Raw genomic sequence first — 25,591 nt, forward strand, 5'->3', positions numbered from 1 at the left:
AATAGCTGAGAATAATTTAAGTATTACAAGCTAATGTTTGGGTTTTTTCTTCTCTCACCATCAGAAATGTGCATCAGGTAAAGTTAAAATAAATATTCAGCTTTTTACCTGTCTATTAACGTTATGGCTGTACTGCAGTGAAATAACTTTAGATGTCATTTGCAAGCAGACAGAAACAGAACAGAACTTCATTCCTCTGAATCTGTGAAAATGAGATCATTATTATGAATTTTACAGTGACAATGCACATACTACTGTGATGTGTATTATCAGAATGAAAGGATTTGTTTATTTTATTAATTACTGCTTGGTTTTTGGGGGTAGAAAGAACCAGAATGGCCTAATCAGTTTACTGTAAAATTTTACAAGTCTGATTTTTTTTTATTGCATATTTAAATTACAGTGGGAGAAACTACAGATGACAACAAGTGAGAGGAGGAAAATAGTTTGTTCGGTCACATTCCACATAATTGCAATTACCTGTGTTGTTTGGTCACTGTATGTTTTAATTGATAGAACCGCTGAGGAAATTAAACAAGGCAACGATAACGGTAAGTATCTTTTACCTTCTTCAATCTTGTTGATAATGCAATGGATGGCTTTGAAAGGCAGCTATGTAACCAGTCACATTCTGTTCTTAAATAACAGCTCACTGATACACAGCTACATCAAATGCTTTAATGCAGAAATAATGAATGCATCAGTGTTAACAGCTTATATTATGCCCCTGCAGAGAGACCTCTACTTAGTATAATCATTACAACAGCTTAACTAGCCTGCTGGTTCTTCCTAGGTTAATCTCCCATTATCTAGACATTTCTAAAGCTCAAAAAAAAAAAAAAAAAAAAAAAAAATTAGCCAAATTTAAACAGCTCAGTGCAAGTTCAGGTCATAAAATAGCAATTACCCACTTGAACCTCAATATCCTGTAAAACATGATAGAGCCCTTTCATCAACAAACTTCCTAATAGAAACTTCCAAGAGACCGGTGTTCCAGTTGTGTTAGTCCTTCATGTGGGACTTACTTAAGTAGCATGGAAAGCCATTCCTGCGTCCTCTCAAATAGAATTTTACTGTGAATGTCCATGGTCCAGCTGTGTTTATTGTGAGGGTGGTCAAACAGTGGAACAAACTGGTTGTGGAGTCTCCATGTGTGGAGATACTGAAAACCCAACTGGACATGTGTAACAAAATGCATGTTTAACATAAGTAGGCTTCTTTTTGGACTATACTTACCATATATGGAAGCTATATTCCAAACTGACCTACAGTTTTCCATTTCAAATCTAAGTCTATTTAGTCTCAAATTTAGTCTTCAATATGACCATGATGATGAAGAGGATAAAAAGCTTGAGTTTTGATCTGAATTGACTTTAAGCACAGTAGAGGGACAAAGGTCTCTAGCTTTGTGCTATACTCTGAAGTTAACATGGAAAACAAAACAGGTGGAGCTTTGTGCCTTGCTAGTTAGATAAATATTTGATGATACTCCTGATGCTTGCCTTTCTTGCCTACGAGAGGAAAATAAGTAACAAGCCTCAGTAAGTCGCAGACGAATGTATACTACAAAGTCTTGTTTTGCATTCTTTCTAAACGGGTAATCCTGCTTTTCATCTCAAAAGAACTGGCCCTGAGGACAGGACTAGGAATGGCTTTGAACTTCTGAGTACAAGTACATCACCCTACTCATTAAAAAGGGGAAAGGTATTTCTGTGGATTAGCTGAATTTACACAACAAAACAGCTAACATGAATTTTTGTTGTTATATAGAATACATAAGAATCACCTTAATTAATCCTGGTAGGCTCAAAAAGTATTTACAATTTGTATAGAATTCAGTGCTTGCCAAATGTAATGGATGATTCTCCACACTAAAAAATGGACAAAGACATGCCTTGGAGCTGCTTACAACATGCAAAAATACGCATTTGCGAAGAGAACTCTTTTGCCCCCAAATTTGCTTGTTGGAGGGGTACTTTTACAAAATCAAACGTGCATCAACGTTTCCGGGGGGGGGGGGGGGGGGGGGGGGGGGTGGGAAGAGACATACATGTAGTTTGCTTTTCTCTCCACTATCTCTGTTTAAACGGGAAATGCTGGGAAAAAGACAGTGAACACTGGAGGAAAAACACTTTACAAACATATTTTGAGGAGGAGAAAAATGGAAAGCCCTGAATAATACTAGTACTGTTTGTTAATATTGTGTAAGTTTAAAAATCCCTTTTTAAAATGTATCTCTCAAAATATTTAAAGGGGTTTTTTTTCTCCTTATGAAAGCATATGATGCAAATAAATAAAATTTTAACCCTCTTAATTGGTAAACTTGTCACTGGTCTATAGAAAGGACAATTTAAAATATATTTAAAATATTCTAGAATTTATATGGCACCAGTGGTAGGGAATCAATTTTCACATAAATTTGCTCTGCTTGAAGAAACAGGTCTAGGCTTAGCTGAGCTTTGTCTCTCCTAATAAATCTTGTCTGTGAAAATATGGCAATCCTGGAATATACTGAAAGGTACAAAATTCACTGTGCCATACCAGTTAGGGAAAAAATGATGCTTCCTGTATTGCCATGGAAGAAGCAGCAGCACATCTTTACTGCTAAGAGGTGGAAGAAACTCTGAAGGAAAGCTGAGCCATGTATTCAGCCTCTTTCTTCTGAGCTCAGTGCTCCAGCTGTCACCTGCTGGTTCTAAGTGTCATTACCCACTGATAGGGCTTAGTCAGATGCAAACCGTACTGTTTTCATAATTAAGAGCAAGAAAGAGATGGTGATTTTTAAAAACAGTTATTAAAGGGGGGAAAAAAAAAAAAGAAAAGAAAAAACACATCACTGGATATGACACCTTAGCAGAGTATTCTTTGTTACTTCCTTTTGTTCCAGGCTTGCAAACATTTGTGAACAAATTTAATAATATAATAGCATTTGTCCCTGGCAAGTTCAACTAACCAGAGTAATAGTGATTAGGGAGATACGAAGTGATGTACATGGTCTTTGTATGCTTTCATTTTGCTGCAAATTAAAAAAAAAAATAATTGGATAGCACCATTGCTTAATATATTGTTACCATAAGTACTACTAAACAGTTACCAAGACAGGGAAAACAACAGCTACTTCAAACACTTTGTGTGCTTTTGCAATAATTAATATTCTTTTTGTCTCTCTTTGTTTATTTAATTAAAAACCCAGTTCCTATGTGTTTAACAGTAAAGAGGATACCTAGATTCATGAGCAAAACGTTATTCAAAGACTTTCCATATAGGACCAATAAACCTATTCAGATTGTTCAGACTGACAGCTTAAGCATTGATACAGAGGTCTGACTCTTGTGTATAGCATTTAATTGTTAAATGTGATGAGGCAGAGGCAATGTGTAACGGGAAGGCTGGTAACTGTTCCTTTATGTTAGGCTACTGAATGGTTGAAAAAAGCAGATGTAGCAGTATGAATTAACAAGGAGAAGGCTGTTCTTAATACAACATTAATTTATTGTGTTAAAACCTTAAGACAACATTTAGGCCAAAGCAAATAATTTTAACATTATTCATATCATAATCAAGTTAAAATGCTCTCATCTCTAGCTTTGTGTTAGCAGCCATATATTTTTCTGTAAATGTCAATGCGATTGATCAATGCAATGAGAAAAGTAAAAACAGATACACCAAAAACTGTAAAATTACTTTTTTAGTACATAGGAACGTAAGTTCTGCTTTTTGATACAGGTGTGTTCAGGGGGTTTGCACAGACAGCAGGAAAAAAGAGACCAATGAAGGCAGGTGATACAGGAGATAAGAGCCCTTTCCACTAGTTTTTTTTACTATAGTGTGGCTTCAGGATGAAGCTAGGACCAGCTAATAATATTGTAAATGTTGGTGTTCCAGGTACCCTAAACAGTGTCATGCTTCTAGCACGATTAAAAAAACAGTCGTTCTTGAAGATGTGCGTATTTCTAGGTATGCAGTTATCTCAGTTTTGGTACCTGTATTTTTGTTTAAGCAAGCTATTCAATATGGGTATATTATTGAAGACCAGTAAAATGTTTTGGGTGTGACTGTATCAAGCATTATGCTTCCTTTGTGAGAGTGGCCTTCCATTTCTTATTTGGCCAAATTGTGGTGAAGTCAGTTCACCAAATTGTGGTGAAGTCAGAAGTGGGAGGCAGATGTAGTTTCTTGGCTGACCTATGGGATAGGACATTGCTGCTGTTTTCTACTTGAGCCACAACTGCCCCAATAGAGTGTACACACCTGGGAATTCTTAGCAAGTGGCTTCTTTTCAAAGTATTCTACTGAAACTCAGTACTTGACATTCAATGTATAACAATGGTAATAAATATAAATGTTTTATTTCAAAGGTGTCCTTGAATGGCCATTTTGGACAAAACTCGTTGTGGTGGCCATTGGATTCACAGGGGGCCTGGTCTTCATGTACGTGCAGTGTAAGGTTTATGTTCAGCTGTGGCGCAGGCTGAAAGCCTACAACAGAGTGATCTTTGTTCAGAACTGCCCAGACACCGCCAAAAAACTGGAGGAGAAGAACTCTTCGTGCACTCAGACCTCGGATGTCAAGGATGCAGTGGTGGTGCCAGTAGCACAGACAGGTACAAACTCTCAGCCGGCAACTGAAGAAACGACATCTGAGGTCATGCCAGTTTGACAGAGCCAGCATTGTTTCTTCCTTGCAGAATAAGGCGTAGTGTTTTCTACACTACAAATGCTAAAAGAGAGTAGAAATGACTGTGCATTTTTTTCAGTTAAAAAAAAAACAAAAAAACACACAAAAAACAAAACCCTACAAGGAAAACGGATCCAGCAAAGCAACTTGTTACTGTATGGAATGTGACCGTTCGTGAAGTAGTTTCTCAACTAGTCAGCAAGTGTAGTGAAAGTGGAAGTGTAGAAAGTGCAATAGAGAACAGGTTTAACAGACAATGCCAAACCAAGGTGACAAGAGTACTTTTTTTTTTTTTTTTTTTAAATTGGATGGCTGGGAAAGTAGAAACAGACCTGATATAATAATTTTGTTTACAGAAAACAAAAACCTTTCATCTGTTTACTACTAAAAGTTGTATCTGCTATTTATCTTCTTAACGATACACTTCTAAAGGGTACCAATCAAGTTATATGCATTAACTGAATCAAAGTGTAAAGAGCGAGCTGTATCACAGCACTCACTCTCTAAGCATCATATGGTAACACATGTTCACGTGACTGCAGTGGAGCCAGAATGTTTGGGCAGCTGTGTCAACTAAGGATATTTGAAACATTTAAAGGGTAGCATTGTTTATAAATATGCCTGAATTTTTGAAAAGTAAGCAATTCCAACCAGTATAAACTCATGTCTCCATAAGCAACAGATTTTTTTAAGCATAGCTGTCAGCAAAATAAGTACAGGAAGGAGAGAATGTGTAGATATGCATTTGGAAGAGCAGCTCAGCTGTTTATTTTACTTTGTAAGAGTGAATTAGACACTAATTGGATACACAAAGTTTTGAAGCAGAACTATAAATGAAAAAAATGCAGTTTACTGCAGAATCACACAAAATTAAATTGCATATTATTAAAGGTCTGAAAAAGGATGATACATAGGGAAGATAGAAGCCATTTTTTGTTTTAAGATTCATGATACAGAAAGGTAGATGTAAGACAATATACCTACATATCTTAAGAGAACATTAGTTTTTATCTCCTTGTTCTGAAAAGTTAGGTTTTATCTTTCTGACTGAAAAAATAAATCAATGGTTTCCCTCTGTACAGGTAAACTTGAGGTGTTAGAGATTCAACAGTTCAGTTGTTAACTTCGTGTTTTGAGCATTTTCATATAAAAATGAAGTGTGAATAGCATTAAAGGGTGCAATAGAGAAATGAATGTAGATATAATACTGTGTCCAACAGGGTGAATTATATATAAAGAACCAATTTTGTGACTCAGTTCTCATACCTGTGATGTTTACCATCAGGACACAACAGCAGGTATTGACTTGGAATAGTTATGTACTGGCATGGACAAGTCTGGGGCCTGAATGTAATGTATATTTAAAAAAAAAAAGTTAAAAGTTCTTTTTTGATCTTGTATTTAGGTAAAGGAGGAAAAGCAAACAAGCAAATAAAGAACCAAAATAAAGAGGATAGGAGAGCACAGGTTGATTCAAAGGGGGAAATCTGCCACAATTACAAGCGAACTAGACTTCTGCGGAAGCCTTGCAGTTTCTAATGGTAAATTTCCTCTTTACAAGCTCAAATATCTACAGTTAAATAACAGAATCATCCCATTCTTGCAAATATCCAGGGTGCTAGGCCTAAGATGTATTGGAGTTTATATATTAGGCATTCCTTTGTGAATGTGTTTACTGGCTTAAGGATCAGGGAATACTGGAAGTAGCAGTATTAGCAAGAAATGTGTCTTTTATCAGACCATTATGTTCTTTTGTATTGGAATTGCTCGTGTAATTTGGCTGTGACTAAGTGACTGTCATCTGGCTAGACAAGACACAAAATCTTGGTGCTTGAACAGGCCCTAAATACATATAATATTTGCTCTCAGTTACTCCAGGTGAGTTGGATTAATGTTTAAGTTTTTTCACATAATGACACACACTTGTCATATAAAATAACTTTTCACTTATACAATTGTGAATTGGAATTGTAGCAGCTTCTCATTTGAAATGACATATAAGATAACCAAATCATTTCTCTGTTTATCACTGTGGAGATTTCAGAAGGTCATCAGAAAACGATGACAATACTAAGGAATGCCTCATAACTGTACATGTTTAAGACAGTCTGCAAAGGCATGGTTTTCAAAAAGTGTAAATCGACTTGTTAAAAAGCAAACCTCATGACATCTGAAGTTAAGACACTTAAAATTACTAGCTGCATCTAAATGTTTAGAATGATGTTTACAATAAAACCTGATGAATCATAGCAAAACTGACAAGGAACATTATTATGGAAGATAATTAAGAGCTTTCTGAAATCATCAGAAAGTTTCTTACTAAGTGACAGTAGCCCTGCTTCTTTAGCCAGCTTGTTCTTTGACCTGCTGTAGCATCATGACCCCATTGAAAGTACTTTATCCCCTATTTTGACAGTTTACTGGAGACTAATTCACATTTTTTTCTTGAGCAAGTATAAAATTCAACTCAAAGAAAAAAATACCCGAGGCCCGAGGCTTCCGAAAGCAGATTTGTAGCATCCAACAAGATTACTGTACATTTTTAAAAATACACTGAAGGGTCAGCAACAGAACAGACAACTTGCAAAATTTTATACTAACAACTTCAAAACACTATTCTGGCACTCACCTCAACTACATGTACAACTGAGCTTACAGTTACTTAAATGTAAGAACGGAGAAGGACTTGAGTTTAAATTCCTCCTCTCCCTTTGAAATATTAATTTGGACGGCAGGAAAAGGAGCAAAATGGGACACTGTCTGCTGAGACAATGAGACAAGTCAGCAGCAAGAGAGATTACAGCAGGCTTGAAGCAGTCTTTAACCTTTTAAAGCATTACAGTATTAGCCCGTGCATCCCTTTCTCTTCTTAGGTGCACTAGATATTCTAGAGCTTTCAGGGATTTCATGCAGCACTGGAATTTGTTTCTGAAGCAGGGTGCAACCTCTTCAACAGGGCAAGAAGCTGTTCACACCACCATGCCTTGGATACAGGTCTGCATGAATAAGGAAGGTGCACTAATACAGACACTAGATAGCTGCTTATCAACCAATGTTTTTTCATTCCCATACAAAGCACAATTTTCTGTATCAATTTAATAAGCACAGGATTCTATCCTGCAAAAACAGTATACTGAAAGTTTTAAGATACATTCTAAGACTTTTTAATGAAAATGATGTATCAAATAAAGATCTGTATCAAACTGCCTATGTAGCCACAGTGCACCTCAGACAAATACACTGATGGTGGAATTTAGCCTGGCTAAGCCCACAAAGGCAGAACCTTGCTCTGAGCTGCCATTACCAAGAAGAGCTTAATCTGCATTCTTGTTTAAGCAAAGTTTTAATGACGGTAGGTAGAAGTAATCTGGTGTCAGATCAGATCTGGAATTTTAAACAAGATACTCCTAACCTGTGAACGTGCACGTTTCTTTTCCTGTTTTAAGTTATAAGCATTATAAAGTTTATTTCAAACTGGCATAAACATACCACTTTTGACTATCATTAGCATTATGAAGATTCTCAAATAGTCCAACTGTGCCATTCAAACACTGCTCTATCTGAAAGCAGTGTTTATTTTTGTTGTGTAGAAAAAACAGTAATCCCCCATCACCAGAACAAACCATTTATAATTTCTAATAATGCAATGAAACTTACTCTATAATGGAAATATTTTACTGTGTATAATATTTGGAACTACAAGTTTGTGTTACTTGTTTAACTCCCTCTCTTTTGCAAACAAAAAATTGTATGTTTTTGTGGGTGAATGTGTACTGAAGGACAGAAGGTAAGAGAAACAAAAGTAATATATCTGCTTATTGTTGTGAAAAAAATGTATTTGTATTAAACACATGACCCAAATTACTCTAGTATTCTACATTTGTCACTTTGTTATACAAAGCATCACATGCTGAACATGAATCAGCAAGACCACAGGCTAGCAAGAAATGTGAACAATATACTCAGCTGTGTACTTAAACCTGCTAGCTCAGAATGGCTAGTTTTGGATACCACACCTTGGCAGAATGCTCAGGAAAATACCTCACACTACAAAAACACTGTAAAAGAACTATGGTTGTTTAACTTGCAGAAAGGAAGACTGTGAACAGGCTTCAACTCCATAAAGAACTCTCAGAAAGCAACTGGGTTACCATCCGTAGCAAAATGAACAACTAGTACTGGGTTTCAACTGCAGGAGGATAAGAGGAAGAAAACTTCTTAAGGGGAGCAGTGCTTTGGAACGAACTGTTTGTTATATGTGATTGTGGAATGTCCAATGTTAGAAAGCTTTAAAGATGGGTTGGACAGTTAAAGGGTTTAAAGCTAATCCCACCTTAGAGTGTCAGAATGGATCATGTTCCCTTTTTTTTTTTTTAGACTTCTACTTGGTGAGATTTTCTCTCCTTTTCCAAAAACTCTAAAGATAAATGCTTTGTTTAATGAAAAGAAATATTACATTTGCATTAAAAAACAATCTGTGTACATTGTCAGGTGTAAAACCAAAGAAAGTATCCTATCTTGATAAATACACAGCATTCCAACCAAACTACGAATTTAGTTTTCTGAAGAGAGTTGTATCCACCTACCCCATATCTTTCTCCTAGCTTGTCAGCTGGGGAGAGAGTAGGCTAAGTTTCGAAACCTCACAGTTCTAGCTGGAACTAGTCATTATATGGCTGGTGACTGCTAAGAATATACGTTCAAAACACAGAAGAAGTGTTCTAAAAAATTACATTCCCTCCATGCAAGGCCAACAGATTGTTCATTTTGTTAAAGCTGCCCTAACTAGCTCACTGTGTAAATCAAAGATGGATTCACAAATCCCTGCAAGATATAATACATTAGAAATAGTATAACCAAAGAAATTCTAGTAATAAAGATATATTCATTTCCATTTATTAGCATATGGAAAAATAAATAGAGCCAAATTTGGGTTTAGAATTAAGAGAATAGAGGTATAGGTCACTATGCCTTTTTGCTTTGCACAAAAGAGTTTGAATCTCTTAATGAAGGGTACTGTTAGAACACAAACACACATTTCTGTTCAGTTTGCTCTCAGTATACAAATAAAGCAAACATGCTATGCAGTACTTACTCACACCTCTCCCCCCAATAAAACATTAAGGCTGTTCTGCATGAGCTTTATGTAAAAGTAAAAAAAATTGTCAGTTAACAACTCGCCAAAAGTACTTTGAATGGTGTACCACATTTCCACTGCCTATGACATGGAGCTCAGAAAATAACCTTGGATAAATTTTACACCATGGTTGAGAACAGAACGATTCCACTCTGGTGGAGAGCAGGGGCCCTGGGACAAACTTGTCCTTCTATTACTTGCAAATACTTATAACTGATACTAACTGAATCACAGAATTTTTTTTTTTTTTTTTTAAACAGCTCAAAGGTAATATATATGAAAATACAATAACCAGCACTATTCCAAACCAAACAAAAACCAAAGGCGACAGGTCACAGTAATTTTTAAGTGTGTTAACTAAATTAGGTCTTACTTTAGCAATGGATAACTTCTCTTGAAAGCCACATGGGAAACTGCCCAGCCTGTGTGACACAAAGGATAACTTTTTCTTATTTCTTTAGGGTTGTCAAGTTCAATAAATGGCATGTTATTTCTTTTTCTTCAGAACTACCACATAGTTACAATGCCTTTAGACCTTGTGCAATTTATAATTTGAAGAAATAATGCTATAATGAAGCATGGATCATTACATCTGTGTATGCATATGTCTGGGAACATGGTAAACAACATGCTCTACAAAATTTAATAATGGTTCACAAGCGGCATAGAGGTGAAAAGTAAAGTAGCAAGATTTACATGGGTTATATTAAAATAAACTCAGAAAAGAACAACAAACCAACAAAATCTTAATGGCTCTCAGAAGCAACACTGCTACTTACAGGAGCCCTGAAGAATGCAGTCAAAAGAACAAATCAGTCTAGAAGAAAGTTCAGGCAAAGGCTATAGTGAATCTTCAAGTGCCACTTTACTTCTAGGTTTGCTAGTACATTTTGAGAGCTGGGGAAAAAGAAGAGTATTTCACTAAAAAAGTATGGGTAAGAATTTTGGCCAGTTCATGTCCTAGCAACAGGCACTGTCCCTTTATAAGTTTTCAAATCAGCATGTTACTGTCTTGATTGACTATGCGTGAACTTGAATATGAGCTGACATTAGTAGAATGTTGTACTCCTTTAGAAAATGCTTCTGTTTTTAGAGTAATGCTGGCATTTTGGTCTAGTAACTTAGTCTGAAGTTTAGTTTTATTTTTCATTTGTAACAGGTAACTAGTTACATATTAAACTCTTCCTTTTAAGAAAATTGGGCAGTATTTGCAATACATGCAGTTAAGGCTTAGGGAGCTTGATTACAGGACCACTATGGTAAGTCTCCCACCATCAGCTTCTTTTTAGAGTTTCATTACAGGAACTCTGCACAGAACCTTGCTACCTGTATTTAAGGCAACAGCTTAAATTGCAGTACATAAATCACAACACCTCATTAGCAAAGTTTCTTACCTTCGTAAAACTTAATTCTTTTGGGGAAGAAAGTCTGGAAGTCAATTATAATGAATTTTACTCTTAAAAGAGCTAAAAGACAGAAATAAGATGTATGCATTGTATCATGCCGAGACTGACCAAACAAGCCAATCTGACATATTTCTGTAGTGCAGGCGTTCCTTTGCCCTTTACTAGAAAACTAAGCCTGGAGGATTCCTTAAGCAGAGAACTTTTTCTGCTGAGGAAAAACAATAATGTCCTTTTTTACTACTCTTCCCTATCTACCAGGTGTCTAGCAAAAAAGTTTTAAAAGTTGGACTCCAACATACACAGTTTTGGATCCTAGACTGTCCTCACATATGGCAGCATCATTACAGAGATTAGTAAATATGCTATGGCAATCAAAGACCAAATAAAAAACAAAAAATTCACACATAAGATACTCTGTAAGTATATTCTTGAACTACTAAGGAATGGCTCAGAAAATGGTTCGTATATGTTGCCTTTTTGACTTGTTGCATCCCACTGCACATATGGGAGTTCCATAGGATCAACACATACTTTGGTAGAGGAAGAAAGGAAAAACAATACTGAGGCCAAGTACTTCACTGTATGCTTGTTTGTCCACATCATAAATGTCGGAAGTCTCACCCCTTTAGAGCCAACTTTGTGGAGCAGATTGAAAAGCCATGGTGAACAGTTCCACTAATTCAGTCATATTTGTTTCCTAACCTAAAGAACTCTAAATTAATTAATCCACTGCATGCAACCATCCATGAGAAGGACAGTGTTTTCGTTTGGGGTTGGTTTGTTTGTCTTTTTTTAACTCAACATTTGGTTTGCTTACGGGGCGGGGGGGGGGGGGGGGGGGGGGGGGGGAATCACACTGCTACTGGAATTAAAGTCAGCTGGTTCTTTCCAGCTGAGACCATGAATAGAATAAGTTCCAGAATCAGACCACAACAACTCAGCTGCTACTGAAAGTCCGAATTTAATTCAACCAGTTCCTTAGAGAAGTCTTAGCTCTCTAAGGCTGGCTGGAGTAAAAGTATACTTAGTAAGTACACTGCAAAGTACAGTGTAACAAATTAGAAAGTACATTAACCCCCCCTGCCCCCAAAGTTCTCATAAAAAAGTGGCTTTCCATGTTAAAATGTTACTTTTTTATTTGAAGTTTTGTATGTTTAATATAAGCCCTGATAATTAAAGAAACTTGAGTTTTAGCTATTACAACTTTGCAGTTAAAAACTAAAAAACACAGGGACATTGTGAAGCAATATCTGACAAGTTAAAAATGAAAGAAATCTTCCATAAAATTGATCTTTAACCAGAAAAAAACCTTGTCAATTACAGAGAACTATAATAGAGGATGTAACATTAAAGTTTGTAATCCTTAGTTACAAATGAACAGAATTTCAAGGTATTCTCTACAGCAAGTTTGTAAGAACAGAGAACATCACATAGATATTCCCCATTCCCACTGTTAACAGCAGCCGCTTTCTAGATTTTAAAGAAACAGAACTCCTGAGAGCATTCATCCTTTTTTTACACCATAGGAAAGAAACTCATCAGCATACAAAACCCTAATAGCTGGCTTTAAAGCACAAGCATAATTGGATTCTGAAACTGATAGAAGAGATTCCACTATCTTGTCTCAGTAACACATGAGGCAAAAGATGCTCTCTACATCCCCCGCACTCCCGACTTCTCAGCACAAAAACTCTGAGCACAGTTAAAAATAAATAAATACGTAAATAGCTTTGGGGTTTTTTTTTTTGTTCTTTCCCATTGCCACATTAGTATTCTGCCACAAAATTAATCTGATAAATTGGTCTTGCACATCATCAACTTAAACCTAGATTACTTTTCAATTCAAATATGAATACTTGACAGCTACATATGATTTTTTTCTGGTAATTCAATGTAAAAAGTCCACACAGAGAAGCTGGTTTTTTTCATTACTTATGCAGTAGGTCAAGATGACAGTTTAAAAGCCAGCTAAACAAGCAGTAAATACGTGGACTTCAAGGGAAAAAATCCACAAACTCAAAGTCCAATTTGTAAACATGTTCTTGAAGTGTGAATAACAAATGTTAAAAAAGAAATCACTTCAAATATTTGACTATCACAGCCACAGAAGTAATAATTACTTTCTTATAATGCCTTATTACCAAATTGTTTCAAGCAAAATAGAACATCTCATTCTTCATAACTTTGCGTGACCATCTTTTTTAAAGCATTCATCAGGATGTCAGCCTAATACACTGTCATTACTGTGACACCTTCTAGTTACCTTATTGCTCATTTTCCTTCTGTATTTTACCCAATGTGATGGGAAGGTGACTTTTTCTGCAATGTTTCTACTTACAATTTCAAAGCACATCAGATATTGTATACAAGCAAAAATTTAAGGTGAATCTTCTGAAAGGCAAAATCTGTCAAAGCACTGAACAAACACATACACAGCTTTAGTTCAGACCAATTACCCTGGCTCAGCTTCCACCAGAGTTTAACATCTCAAGTTTTATACATCAAAACAAGCTGGATTCCACTACACAGCTCAATTTAACAAAGTTAAAAAAAATAACAAAGGCCCACTCTGAACTTAAACACACTTCATTTCCAAAACACAAACACAAAGCAGTGATGTGACAACCTAGAGATACAGCTGGTGTCAGAGGATAAGACTAGCCAGGTTAAGACTTGCAGTCCATCTAACAACGCATTAGACCACTCACACATGCCTTAGGTCTGTTAAATTTATTCAGGTTTCTTCTTCAGATTAATTTAAGGAGGACAATGGTTAATTCTATATTACCTAAATAGATTGGTTTCCTAAAACATGAAAGGATAGCACAAGCCTGTTTTCTAAAGAGCGAATAACTTAATATAGATGTTAACAGAATAACACTCATCAGTAACACTTACTGCACAGCTAGGAAAATACACACCTGGATATCTGTAAAAGAAATCTGGGAAACCCACATTACTATCATGACAAAGCCTTGCTGTTTAACACACAGAACTGTACTGGGGATCAAGTACTAGAAAGATCATCCACCAGGAATAATTATTTCCACATAATTAACAGGTATCTGAACTGTGACTGCTACAATGTGTACAGACAGTACATCTGAACTGTGACTTCTGTGCCCAGACAATCTAATCTGCACTAACAGAGATGTCCTACTTAATGCCTACTGTGAAATTATACCTGGATTTGCCCTTGCCCTTTTTTTCCTCTTTTTTTTTTATTTTACACTATTAAAAGTGAGTATCTGCTAAGAACCTTCCTGAAAGACACATTTAAAAGCATCTGAAGAGTTGTTTCATAAAGCAAGCCTGCTATTTAAAAGTCCTAAGCAACTTAATTTTAAAATGCACAGCTTTCTCAACAGAGGGGTCAGCAAAAAAACATATGGACAAAAGATGTATTTAGGAACAGACTGTAGGGACTTCAATTGGCTTCTAATCTGACTTCTTCAATACAGAGTGGTGAGGACAGTGTAATTTGAGAGAATTCTCTTGACAAAACATAAAATACTCAGTATTCTATTGAAGTCTTTCCAGCGCTCTATGTTCCTGACACAGATTCTCAGACAAGAGAAGGTACAAGAGAAGAGTTCTTCATGATTAACTGATGCTCCATGTATCTCATCTTCTGCATATACATTTCCACCAAATGGGAGAGCATTTCTTACACCGAAGGCGAGTGTTCCCTGCCACACAGCACACGATTTTGGGAGACGAGGCCTATCACTGCTCTCCACAAAACTGCGTACACCTAGAGACAACCCAGCCATCACCACAAGAGATGGATAGAAGTTGCCACTAGCTGGCCCCACTGTTTACCAGGATACCTACTGTTTATATACTAAATGACATAAATTCTTGCCAGTACCAGGAAAAGGTAAGGATTTCCCACCACAAAATATTTCTAACAGGTGTCTGAACCCTGACTGCTCTATGACCAGGGAAGAGATACCCAGCTAGTCAGGATTTCAAGATATAAACTACAATTGCTTTGTCAACTCAGGAGCCTGCATCCTAAAGAGAAGGTACCATATGAGAAGTAAGGATACAATTAAGATTTTAAGTATTTATTAATATTCAAAATTTTTTATGTAATAATATACAGCTTTACCCAACAATATACTGTTTACTCTTTACCAGAGGTACACAGTGAGCTCATAAAAAATGCAGCTAGCAAAGCCTTTGCAAATATAGTTAGAATTTATTCTTGTTTCCAGTGATAATTAAAATAGGTTTCTTACAATTCCCTTCAGCTGTTTCAGCTCCTGAATCAGCTGGTGCTCATTAGGCCACCTCTTCTGCTTTATTCAATTCTTCTTTAGCTTCCACATCTGCCACCTCAGGGTGACTGCAAGCAGCATCCCTAGCTGAGAGCTTTTTCATTTTGATGTTTGGCAGTTTCCTCAGATCACCATCCCAGTCTCTTAAAGAAAAAAAGTAATGAAAAACAATTACCAATAAGAAACAGCAAGAAGGAATGGCAGAGTTAATTCACTTCCACAGAAGATCCTAACTCAATTGAGGCTACTTTTCTAAATTATACTATCAGTCCCACTGCAGTATGAATAAGCACCAACGTTTTCACCTGATCTTGTACACTACAGCAGCCGTAATTACTCTGTGAAGAATTAAGTACTTTCAGATTTGACATTCTGAACAAAAAATATACGATTCCCTTTATTCCCATAGACTATTTGTATACTTTAGGCCACCTGGTTTTAGGTTTGACACACAAAACTCCCAGTCTTTTAAGCAATGGAAAAGCAGTTTGGAAGAGTTTCTTCATCTGGATGCTCAATTTGCAGAGCTAATACCACATGTACATGAAGTCCTTCATTATGATTTATGGTAACTGTTAACATCTTGTATGACTGACTTCAAGGGGACACAAAATGTTAGTAAACATTAATTCACATAAGTATATTATTTCAAAAGGCTGCATTGAAGGAGGAAGGGTTCATTTAAATATCGCAAGTCAAATCCTGTACTCAATTAATAGAATGCTTTCTTGATTATAATAAGTGCACTTCATGGATGATTTTCTCAAGGGCAAAGACAGTATTTGCCAATGATAAGACAGACATGTTTTTGCTCTACCGAGGTAATAAAACAACAACACTTCCATCAGGTGTCCCAGTAGCGGAAGTCAATTGTGTTTTTATAAACACAGCAGCCAGAGGCCTGTCTCTTCTTTGAGATTTCTGGCTTTATTCCAACATCCTGTAAGCATGACTTCTGGCTACGTACCACCCCTAGGGGTTAGTGATGTATCTATCATTCCCTGGAACATAATCATTCATAAGTCTTTTTTTTTTTTTTTTCCTTTAAAGTATCTCATTTGATAGAGCTGTCAGCAAGAGTGTTCATTCAATCCATTACCAAGGCATATTGGCTTGCTGGCCCAGATGAACTAGCAGCAAGTTTCACAGCTCCCAGATCTTTTAAATGGATGCAAGTCATCAATTCACTTAAGATTTTCAACTGGTATGTACACGAACACTACCGTACTACACCTAGAGTTGGATCTTAGAAAACATGAATAAGAACTTAGTGCTGGTTTAGTTATTTAGTGATAAGTTTTGACTATAAATAACCCATCTCATTTCAGGTTAAGAAAACAGTGTAACTCCATTTATCAATAAATCTGTCTTGATCCTTAAACGCTAACAGTAAATGCTAATACTTTTTGTGTAAATCAGTGAAGAGCCAAGGTGAGAATTTTAGGTAGAGAGAAATATTCTCTAAGAATATTGAAAAAAAGATACTTAAGTTACAGAAATGGAATTCTAACTGTTGAAGCTTTCTAACCCTTCCAATGTTTTAATTATTAACTGTCACCAGCATTCAGCTTCTAACAGCTAAGAAATGCTGAAATAACAACACCATACCTAGTCTGCTTTTTCAAATAACAAATTCTTTGACAGTTTTGCATAAATTCTTTTTTAAGAAAAAAGACATACAACATGTCAAATTTAGAAATACTGTTTTGCATAAACAGATTAGTAGTGATAATAAAATTAACTTACCTGAAAAATTTAAGATGCTTTCTGTTCATAATGTCTGGGATTTCTAATGGGAATGAAATTGAATTCTATTAAATGTGTTACATTATTCAAGTGAGTCTCATTTCAAGGAAAGACATGAGAGCTAAAGGGCTGAAAATATTTCAGAGATTAAAAGACCAAGAAAATGAGAATGAGGATTCGTATTTGAAAATTTCCAGAGCAATACATAAACAGGAAGATCTCTCACTGCTAAAGAAAAGGAAGTGAACTTACACCTATGAACTGTTTCAGAATTCAAATGCACCAGTTACTGAAAATCCAATCCTGACAAATAATCAAGAGGGTGCTTCATTTTCTCTAAACTGACACATCCAAGAAATAGAAAAATTTTAAGCACTTAAAGTTCCCTTTAAAAAAGCTCAGTGAAGAAACTAGGAAAATAATTAATTATTTGTTTTAAAAGCATAACTAACATCCTCAACCAAGCTCAAGGTCTAGTAATGCTAGTTTTTAACAAACATTCGCTTGCCCACGTAATAAAGTGACAATTCTGGTCTGCAGAACTTACTATAAATATGCACAACAGATAAAAGGTAAAACAAGAAAGTTTAGTTTCAATGCTGACCTAAATATACCAGCCTCACTCTAAGTTAATGAGTACTAAGTGGTCCATAAGTATTTTGAAATGTTTTTGGAAAAAAATTTGATTAAGTTATTTAACAATTTTGCCACTGCCAAAGCAGCAAAGATTGATTCAGTGCCAAATCTTGGTTTGTCACAGAATCTCCCCCCTTCAGAATGCCTGCATTCTTGTGATGTTGGTGAGCCCTGGATGACAGGCTAGATAAAACTGTTAGAATATTCTCTTTGGAAAAAGTCCTATGTAAGTTAATAAAAGCCATTAAACGCTTTCCACAGTGTTTTTTTCAACCAAAAAAAGCAATTGAAAGGGCTTCATTTGAAAGTCTTGTCACTGCTCATATGTGTGTTTGCAGTATGTTACACAATACAAACCACAGAGCTGCCAGATTAGGAACAGAACTAGAAACTCTAATCCCACGTGTGTAGAAATAAAGTAACTATACCGCACAGTAACTGATTTTTTAAATTATGGTAGAAAGCTACCGTAGCGCTGCATTTTCAGATTAATAACACTTGTCTTACTGAGAAGTATCTCCTTAGCATGCACCAGTGTCGTGGGTTTTGCTGCTATTTGTGAACTAATAAGTTTGCTTAAAAAATGTTAAGTCACAGGAGCGTGTTTTTCTGAACTAAAGATGGAAAAAATGGAAGACAGAGAAATATGGCACAGGAGTTAGTGGAAGAGAAATGAAGACAGTATTTTGGGGAGCAGATATTGTCTGGCATTTCTAAGATGAAGTATTCAGCCACTTGTGTGTTATAATGACGCAGCAGTGAAGAAATTTCAGTAAGCATTTTTTCATGTTTCTGGCCCTTTAAGATAATTTTATTTCCCTATCTTTCTTCTGAGGAAGAACAAACAGCATGTTAGCTCTCAAACTTTGTCAGAAAGATGTTAGTGCTTAACACCACTTCATAACAAGGAAAAAGACAAAGTGACTGAGCTTAATTTATAACACAGAACTTGCGTAAAATACTGTAAAGTCAGCACCTTTCCAACTGTTTGGATGGAGAAGCACTGGACCAAATTACATCAAAGTTCTTACAGGTATCAGAAGTAAAAAGCTTCTGCCAACTGTAGGTCTAACCGATCCTGCCTCTGTGCACAAACTTAAACTGGAGGGGTTCTAAAGTGTAACTAGAGAAAAAGGGGATAGAGGAGCCAATCCTGGTGTTGGAGTGCCCTTCCACAGCTGTATCCCACAGCACTATTTTTTAACCGAATGCTCTGTGACAGTCTGCTGAGGCGTTTTATTTTCTTCCAGAAGTATGCTGTTAATAAAAACATTATTGTTCGTCATAGCAGTAACCATTTCTCTCTCCCAAAGCAAAGATTTGCCCAAGAGATTTACCTAAATCTCACAAGGACTGAAATGTCACTGCTCTGTCAGCACTCTGCACAGAATATAGGCTGCATATATATCACATCCATTAGAACTGTCATACAGAGAAACACCCAAGTCAGGTCAAAGGATGATATTGCAGCCTGAATTTAAAAAAGGAAAAGGATGTTAGGAACTGTAGATGCTCTTTAGACAAAGAACCATTCAGTTACACAATAATGATCGTTACAGAAAACAGCAGCTAACGAACAGTACAGTAGTTACACTAGTAGATACATGTAAATGATACAACTTTCATCTGAATTAAATCAATTTCCTTATGACCTGAAGTTTCAAAAATTAACTAATAAAACTGGTGTGTTTAGCTTTAAAGGCCATTTTCCCCAAGATTAACATTAAGCTTCAGAGAGAACATGCAAGGTAGGTAGAAGCAAATTATCAAAAATGTATGATGTTCAGATGAAATAATTACAATGCTTTTCAACTGAAAGCATGCTAACTCTGAGTTCCAAGGACATATCCTGTAAATATCTAGGATTCCCTTTCAATAGCTTTGCTATAAACATGTGAGACCAGATTAAAAAAGCAAACACACACAAATGACAACATCAGGAAGAAAACTGCAGTAAAATTAATGTCAATATATTTAAGGAGTAAGGAAGTGACAAGAAGCTGCTACCAAAACTCAACAACCTCATAGATAGACTGAATGTTCCCTGTATAGGTATTGTTTTTTAAAAAAAGACTAAAATTTACTATGCTTTTGGATATCTACCACTTTTGTAAACAGCCAGTAAAGAAGAATTAATTTTTCATTTACATGTTTCTGTTATATATATATATGGCATCAAATTTTAGGAGATTTTCCTAAATGTAAACAATAAGTGTCATGTAGTCTCTCCATAGCAAATGCACATGCATACAAGAAATAACTGAGTTCAAGAATAGAAGGAAAAAACACCCAACAAATACTAAGTCAGTTTTAAAAGCTCCACTCACTACAGCTTCCAGGGATAATAATGAGCTAGAGCATAAAAGCAGTTTCCAGCTGATTTCCATTTATCCCCAATCTCTAATTACAGTATTTAGCAGCAACTATTTTCTCTGAATGAATACTGTCCTAGACAGAGAGCAAAACCTGCAGCAGCTGTGATAACAAATAATGAATGATTTGAGAGTGTATTTAATATGTGAAGTTGCACCACGCTCTCTGAATGCTTTACTTACTAATACTATAATAACCTCAAATTTTGCTTACAATTTTTCTGTATTTTTATGTTGTGCTTGTGCATCTGACATCTTTCTATCTAGTCCTATTGCTTTTCTCTGTCAGCTTTCCGCAAAGCAGTAAGGAAAAAAGGAAGAACTAAAATTTAAAAGCAAAACCAAAAAGGAGATTTTCTACAACTCAGCTACTTAATGACTTTCATAGTACCTATTTTCCTATGACTTTTTTTACCCCCCTCTTCTAAGAAATCAAAGATTATGCATGAAGTCATACAGATATTCCTGAATTCCTCTGCCACTGCAGGTTGTGAAAGTACTAAGTAACACCGGCAAAATTGTAAAGCCATTCATTTTCTTTATTGGTACAATACAAATCAGGGGAAAGGGGAATATGACACACAACCCAACCCCTGCTGTGCTTTGTATCCTGACCACAGAACAATGTATATTTTTCATGTCTTCCATGACATACTTTCACTGGTAGAAGGACTGATTGCATCTGAATAATACTTTAGCATTAAAGCCAAGTTCATCACTCAACCCCAACATACTTACTTATTAAAGCAAAATACATAAATTTCACTACTATTTTGTACTTGACTCTCCTCAGAACAACTCTTTACTTTTTGCACTTTCATTATCCCTTTGTCTTTCTCCCTTATTTCACCAGATTACTGCTGCTTCCCTTCAGCCTAGTTCCAGCTATCAAATTTTCCATCTATTTCTCTCTCTCACATGTAGCTTGCATCTGTGTACTACCTCTAAAAACAGAAAATACTTTCAAAAAGAGTTTAAGTGTTTCTTCTTAAAGAAGACTATACACCTTAATAGGAAATTTTCAGCTCTAATGTTTGTGTTGTGGTTTTCACACATGACTGTTCCTCAGAAGATTTCACTAGATAATCTGCTGGCATAGATGGCTACCCCAAAGGAAGATAAATGGTAATAAAAAAGTCAGTGAGAGTACCTGGCATTATGATTTTACTCAAACTTGTCATAATTGCCAAGGTGAAAGTTTAAAAACTCAAAGTGCTTTCAACTAGGCTCTTATCTACAAGATTTTTAATTTTAAATCTTTGGAGTTTTTGTGGGTTTTTGATTATTAAGAGGTTAAATGTTAGGGCCTTCACACACACAGAGCACTTACACTCCCTCCACCACCATCTCCAGTAAGTCAAAAAAAAGGAGCATAACTCCTCTGCCTGATAAGAACAAGAGGAAAATGTGTTTTTCTACTTGTGGGTTATCATTTATGCCTGTAGAATAGAGCCTATAGAGTAGATGTGTCACAATAGCCCCGGATTTCTTCCTGGAATACCTAAATTTTAACAGGAAAACTACAGAAATACTCAAATTTTGGAAATACATCAGTGTTACAATTTCTGCTGCAACCATTCTCCCATGTGAAACACATCTCAACCTTAGTGGAATGAAAGGTCTCCTTCTGAAGGTGTTTTATGCTCATGAGTTTGGAGGCTTTGGTTCTCTTCAAGTTCACGAACCCTAACGCCCACTCTCTCATGACATGAAACTTGAAGTTCCTCATGACACTGGTCCACCTCGGCGGAAAGGGGCAAATCAGGCCACAGGTTTATCCCCAACAGTAAGTTTGCATATTATCGAAAGAATGTTAGAGAAAGCTGTGTATAAAGGCTTCATTGGCACAAGTCCAGATAACGAAGCCCAGCTAAAAAAAGTAATTAATTTGTAGAGAGAGTGATGCTGGTTATTCCCCACATGAGCAAAGTCTTCATGCTAATGCATGTTACAACATGCACACACACTCAAAAGCACTTTTAAAATAAAAAATACTTTGTATATAATGAAGGTCCAAGCAAGCTGCTGAACAGAATTTGTCTTTGAGACAGATGCATTAAATCTCACTTTAGTTTCAAAAATGTTATATACGCCTGCACTAAAGAGGCAGTACTAGCAAAGATACACAAAGGCAAAGCAGTAAAGCAGAAATATATGAGTCAGATCTCCAACATCTTTTTTCTCCCTTTCTTCACCCTGCCCCTCCTCCCAAACTCCTCTGCAAGGCATAAATACCTAGCAGTTAGTTAATTCCTTTAAAGAGAAAAATAAAAATAATGCCTAGAAATTTGACTTAGATCCTAGCCTTGTGAGCAGGAGAAGGTGTGACCACAGGATTATTTCTAATGCTTTTACGTACCTATTCCATAGCCTTCATAGAGTTGTCTTTCACGTTCTATGGTCTGCTTGATGACAGTTTCCCGTGAACCATGCTGTCTTCCTTGTCTACCTTTAATACTGTTTTGTAATTCAATCTGCTCCAATTCAGCATTGAATCGACACATATAACTGAAAAAAATAAAATGCATTTATGCTAGATGAACTCATGCAAAACTTTTGCAAAACAGAATTACTTTGATAATCTAAGAAGTTATTTTACTAAACGTATTTATTTTCTAAATTAGTCAGAGATGTTTCTTAGATTTGAACTATTTAATCTTCGAAGTGGAATCTCCATTTAGAACTTCATTTGATCCATCTGTGGCTTCCAGAAGGATTAGGGGGTTTTTATAGGGGTTTTTTTTTAAAAAAAAAAGGGCAAATGTTTGCATAAAACAAAACTCCCACATTATTATAATTCACCTGCTCTGGAAGACCAGTTAAATCTAAGTATTCCTAATTTTTAATTACTGAATTTCACCACCTCAATAATAATTTTAAAAGTAAAGTTCTTCTTTGGCATGTGTTCTACATCATCTCGCAAACGAACAACCCAAATCCAAAAAGTAAGCTTTTATTGCCTTTGCAGTATCACTAGCATTGATTAGCAGTTTACAGGTTTCATGAACAGCGTAGGAAATACGTCAGAGCTTCTGAAAGGAAACTGATATAGTACGCCTGTGTAAGAATACATATATATTATGTTACCTAGCTAGCAGGTAAAAAATGGTGACAAGCTACAGGTACATACATCTAGCAGCACAGAAATAACTGAGTTTCTTCTTAGCAGATTCAATTTTGGTACTTCCTGCCCTAAAAATTGACCCACCTGAGTACTGTTTAATTTTCTCAGCAAAGAAAATGAAAGAATAAAGGAGTAAGTAGAATGAAATCTGTGCATTTAAGTGTCACGGAATAACCCAACTAGCAAATTCATGCAATTACTACTGTCCAAATCATTTAGAGTCCTCCACACACTATAAAAGCAGAGATATACTTAAATAATAAAAAAAACCAAACAGTAACACATGACTTACTTCAGTAATTCTAGTGTGAACATATACATCTCTCAATCTATAATTAACCTCAGTTGCAACAAAATCAACTACTTCATATTATTAATAGTAATATAGAAAAAGTCCTCCTCTGAGTCAGCATCACTTTACAGATCTTATTTCAGAACATTATTTTAAAACATAAATCAAGTTTTTTAATCCTGTTTTTAGCACCAGTCTTACTTTTCAATTAGTTCGCCAGCTTCCTTCTTCGTGTACTCAATTTTATTGGGGTCAAGGTGACTTTGAAACCATTGCAATTTTTCTCCTACAAGAACGAACTTAACATTAATGATTACATCACCACTGTAGCACCAACACAGATTAAAGTTCTTAAAAGTTTTTGAAATAACCCCCCATTTTTCAAGATTTTGAATGGCATCACAGACTCACTGATAATGTGTGTACCAGGTATGAAGGCAGCTGTAATAGAAACATTCTCACATCATTTCAGATGTATTTTGTATCTTCCTTAGGGAAAAAAGACATTACACTTTGCTTTACTGGAAATCAGTGTTTAAAGCATCACTGCATCAATTCCTTAAGATGGAAACTGAGGAATGCCCCAAGGGGAAAAAATAACACAATGGCTGAGCAAGAGTTCTGATCATCACAATTTTTAAACAGATTAAATTGAAAACGTGCAGTGTCATATGAAAAAGAAAAATATTCCAGGTTGTGTCTCAAAGTTTTGAACTTACTTGCTAGCATAATGTGTCTGTTAACCTACATATATAATCCTCTTTTACAAGCAATTAAAAAAAAAAAGCATGGAGACAGGTACAATAATTACATGTACAGATGTACAAAACAGACATTTGGTCTATATTGCCCTGTTGTCATGTACACTGACTAAAGATTAGGCTATACTCAGCCCCAACTTCAATCCCGTATATACTACTTGAGTGAACATGTCGGGTAATTTAGCATTTCAACAGTCTATTTTAAGATTACAGAGTCAGATTATAGAGAAAGAAACTCTAACTTGTGTAGCTATAAAATTGGTAAAACTTAAAATCTATGCTAAAAAGTTGAATACTGTATGCAGTAATAGACATTTCTGCTCACCAATGATACTCAAACGCAAAGCTTTGTCAGTCTTCAACCTAGCAAAGAAAATACAGATGTTAGCCAGGAAGGAGTACCATACAAATAATTATCTTCATTTTCTTTCTCCAAAAATCATTTTTCTGGAGTCACCATGAAAGTCAAGGTAAAATTTCAAATAGAAGTATTTCCCAAATTCAGAACATGTAAAACTTATTCCACTTCATCTAAAAATTCTACTTTTGGTAAAACTACTATCTGAAATTTGTCCAGTTTACCTATTAAGTTAAGCAGTTTCTTGGAAGAAATTAGGACACAACACTTTTCTTAGAGCCCAGCAAAAGGAATTTCATGGAAGACCTTGTAATAATTTCATCAAGTATTTCTAATATTCTGCTGGTAAGTTTAATGAGTTTGGAGATTAAGAACAAAAGATTTCACCACACTGCATCCTTGCAAATCAAGCATACAATGGGAAAAATACCATTCTAGTATCTAATAAACTTCTAATAATTAAAGTTTATGCTTAGCTAACAGTAAAAGTTAATGTGTTAAGAAACCAAAATTAACAACTTTACAAAAAAAGATTAAAAAAATCCATCTCAAAGTATTTTTAACTCCACCTCAACCTCTGGCGAGATACTTGAAGCCTTCTGTACTCTATGGGATGTGTGTACACAATTCAGTTTGGGATTAATCCCAGTCCTATTGAGCAATTCTCAGAGAACACAAGTTTTCTAACAATTAATACTGTGCCTCACACATTTTTGTCCTGAAGTGCCCAGATTCAGTCTGCAGCAGTGAATGGTGCTGAATGTCACTTCATTTCCAGAAAGGAAAATAATACGTTGT

General features: G+C 35.7%; 2 protein-coding genes across 8 annotated transcripts in view; one reads left to right on the top strand and one right to left on the bottom strand.

Moving 5' to 3' along the window:
* MARCHF1 (membrane associated ring-CH-type finger 1) overlaps positions 1-8,542 on the top strand; it is a 257,681-nt gene extending 249,139 nt beyond the window's left edge. For all 7 annotated transcript variants that reach the window (XM_030022495.1, XM_030022223.1, XM_030022661.1 and 4 more), the window contains 2 exons: positions 404-551; positions 4,359-8,542. In XM_030022495.1, the coding sequence (XP_029878355.1) occupies positions 404-551; positions 4,359-4,660 (450 nt within the window). In that variant the 3' untranslated portion in view covers positions 4,661-8,542. The remainder of the gene's footprint in view (positions 1-403; positions 552-4,358) is intronic.
* The window catches only part of TMA16 (translation machinery associated 16 homolog), a 31,443-nt gene continuing 9,323 nt past the window's right edge, over positions 3,472-25,591 (bottom strand). The window contains 9 exon segments of the mRNA XM_030022850.1: positions 3,472-4,720; positions 10,595-10,712; positions 11,210-11,281; positions 15,466-15,514; positions 15,516-15,647; positions 17,251-17,293; positions 22,618-22,766; positions 23,876-23,960; positions 24,761-24,798. Of these exon segments, the coding sequence (XP_029878710.1) occupies positions 11,273-11,281; positions 15,466-15,514; positions 15,516-15,647; positions 17,251-17,293; positions 22,618-22,766; positions 23,876-23,960; positions 24,761-24,798 (505 nt within the window). The 3' untranslated portion in view covers positions 3,472-4,720; positions 10,595-10,712; positions 11,210-11,272.

This window comes from Aquila chrysaetos, chromosome 1 (genome assembly GCF_900496995.4).
Source record: "Aquila chrysaetos chrysaetos chromosome 1, bAquChr1.4, whole genome shotgun sequence".
NCBI classification, from domain to species: domain Eukaryota; kingdom Metazoa; phylum Chordata; class Aves; order Accipitriformes; family Accipitridae; genus Aquila; species Aquila chrysaetos.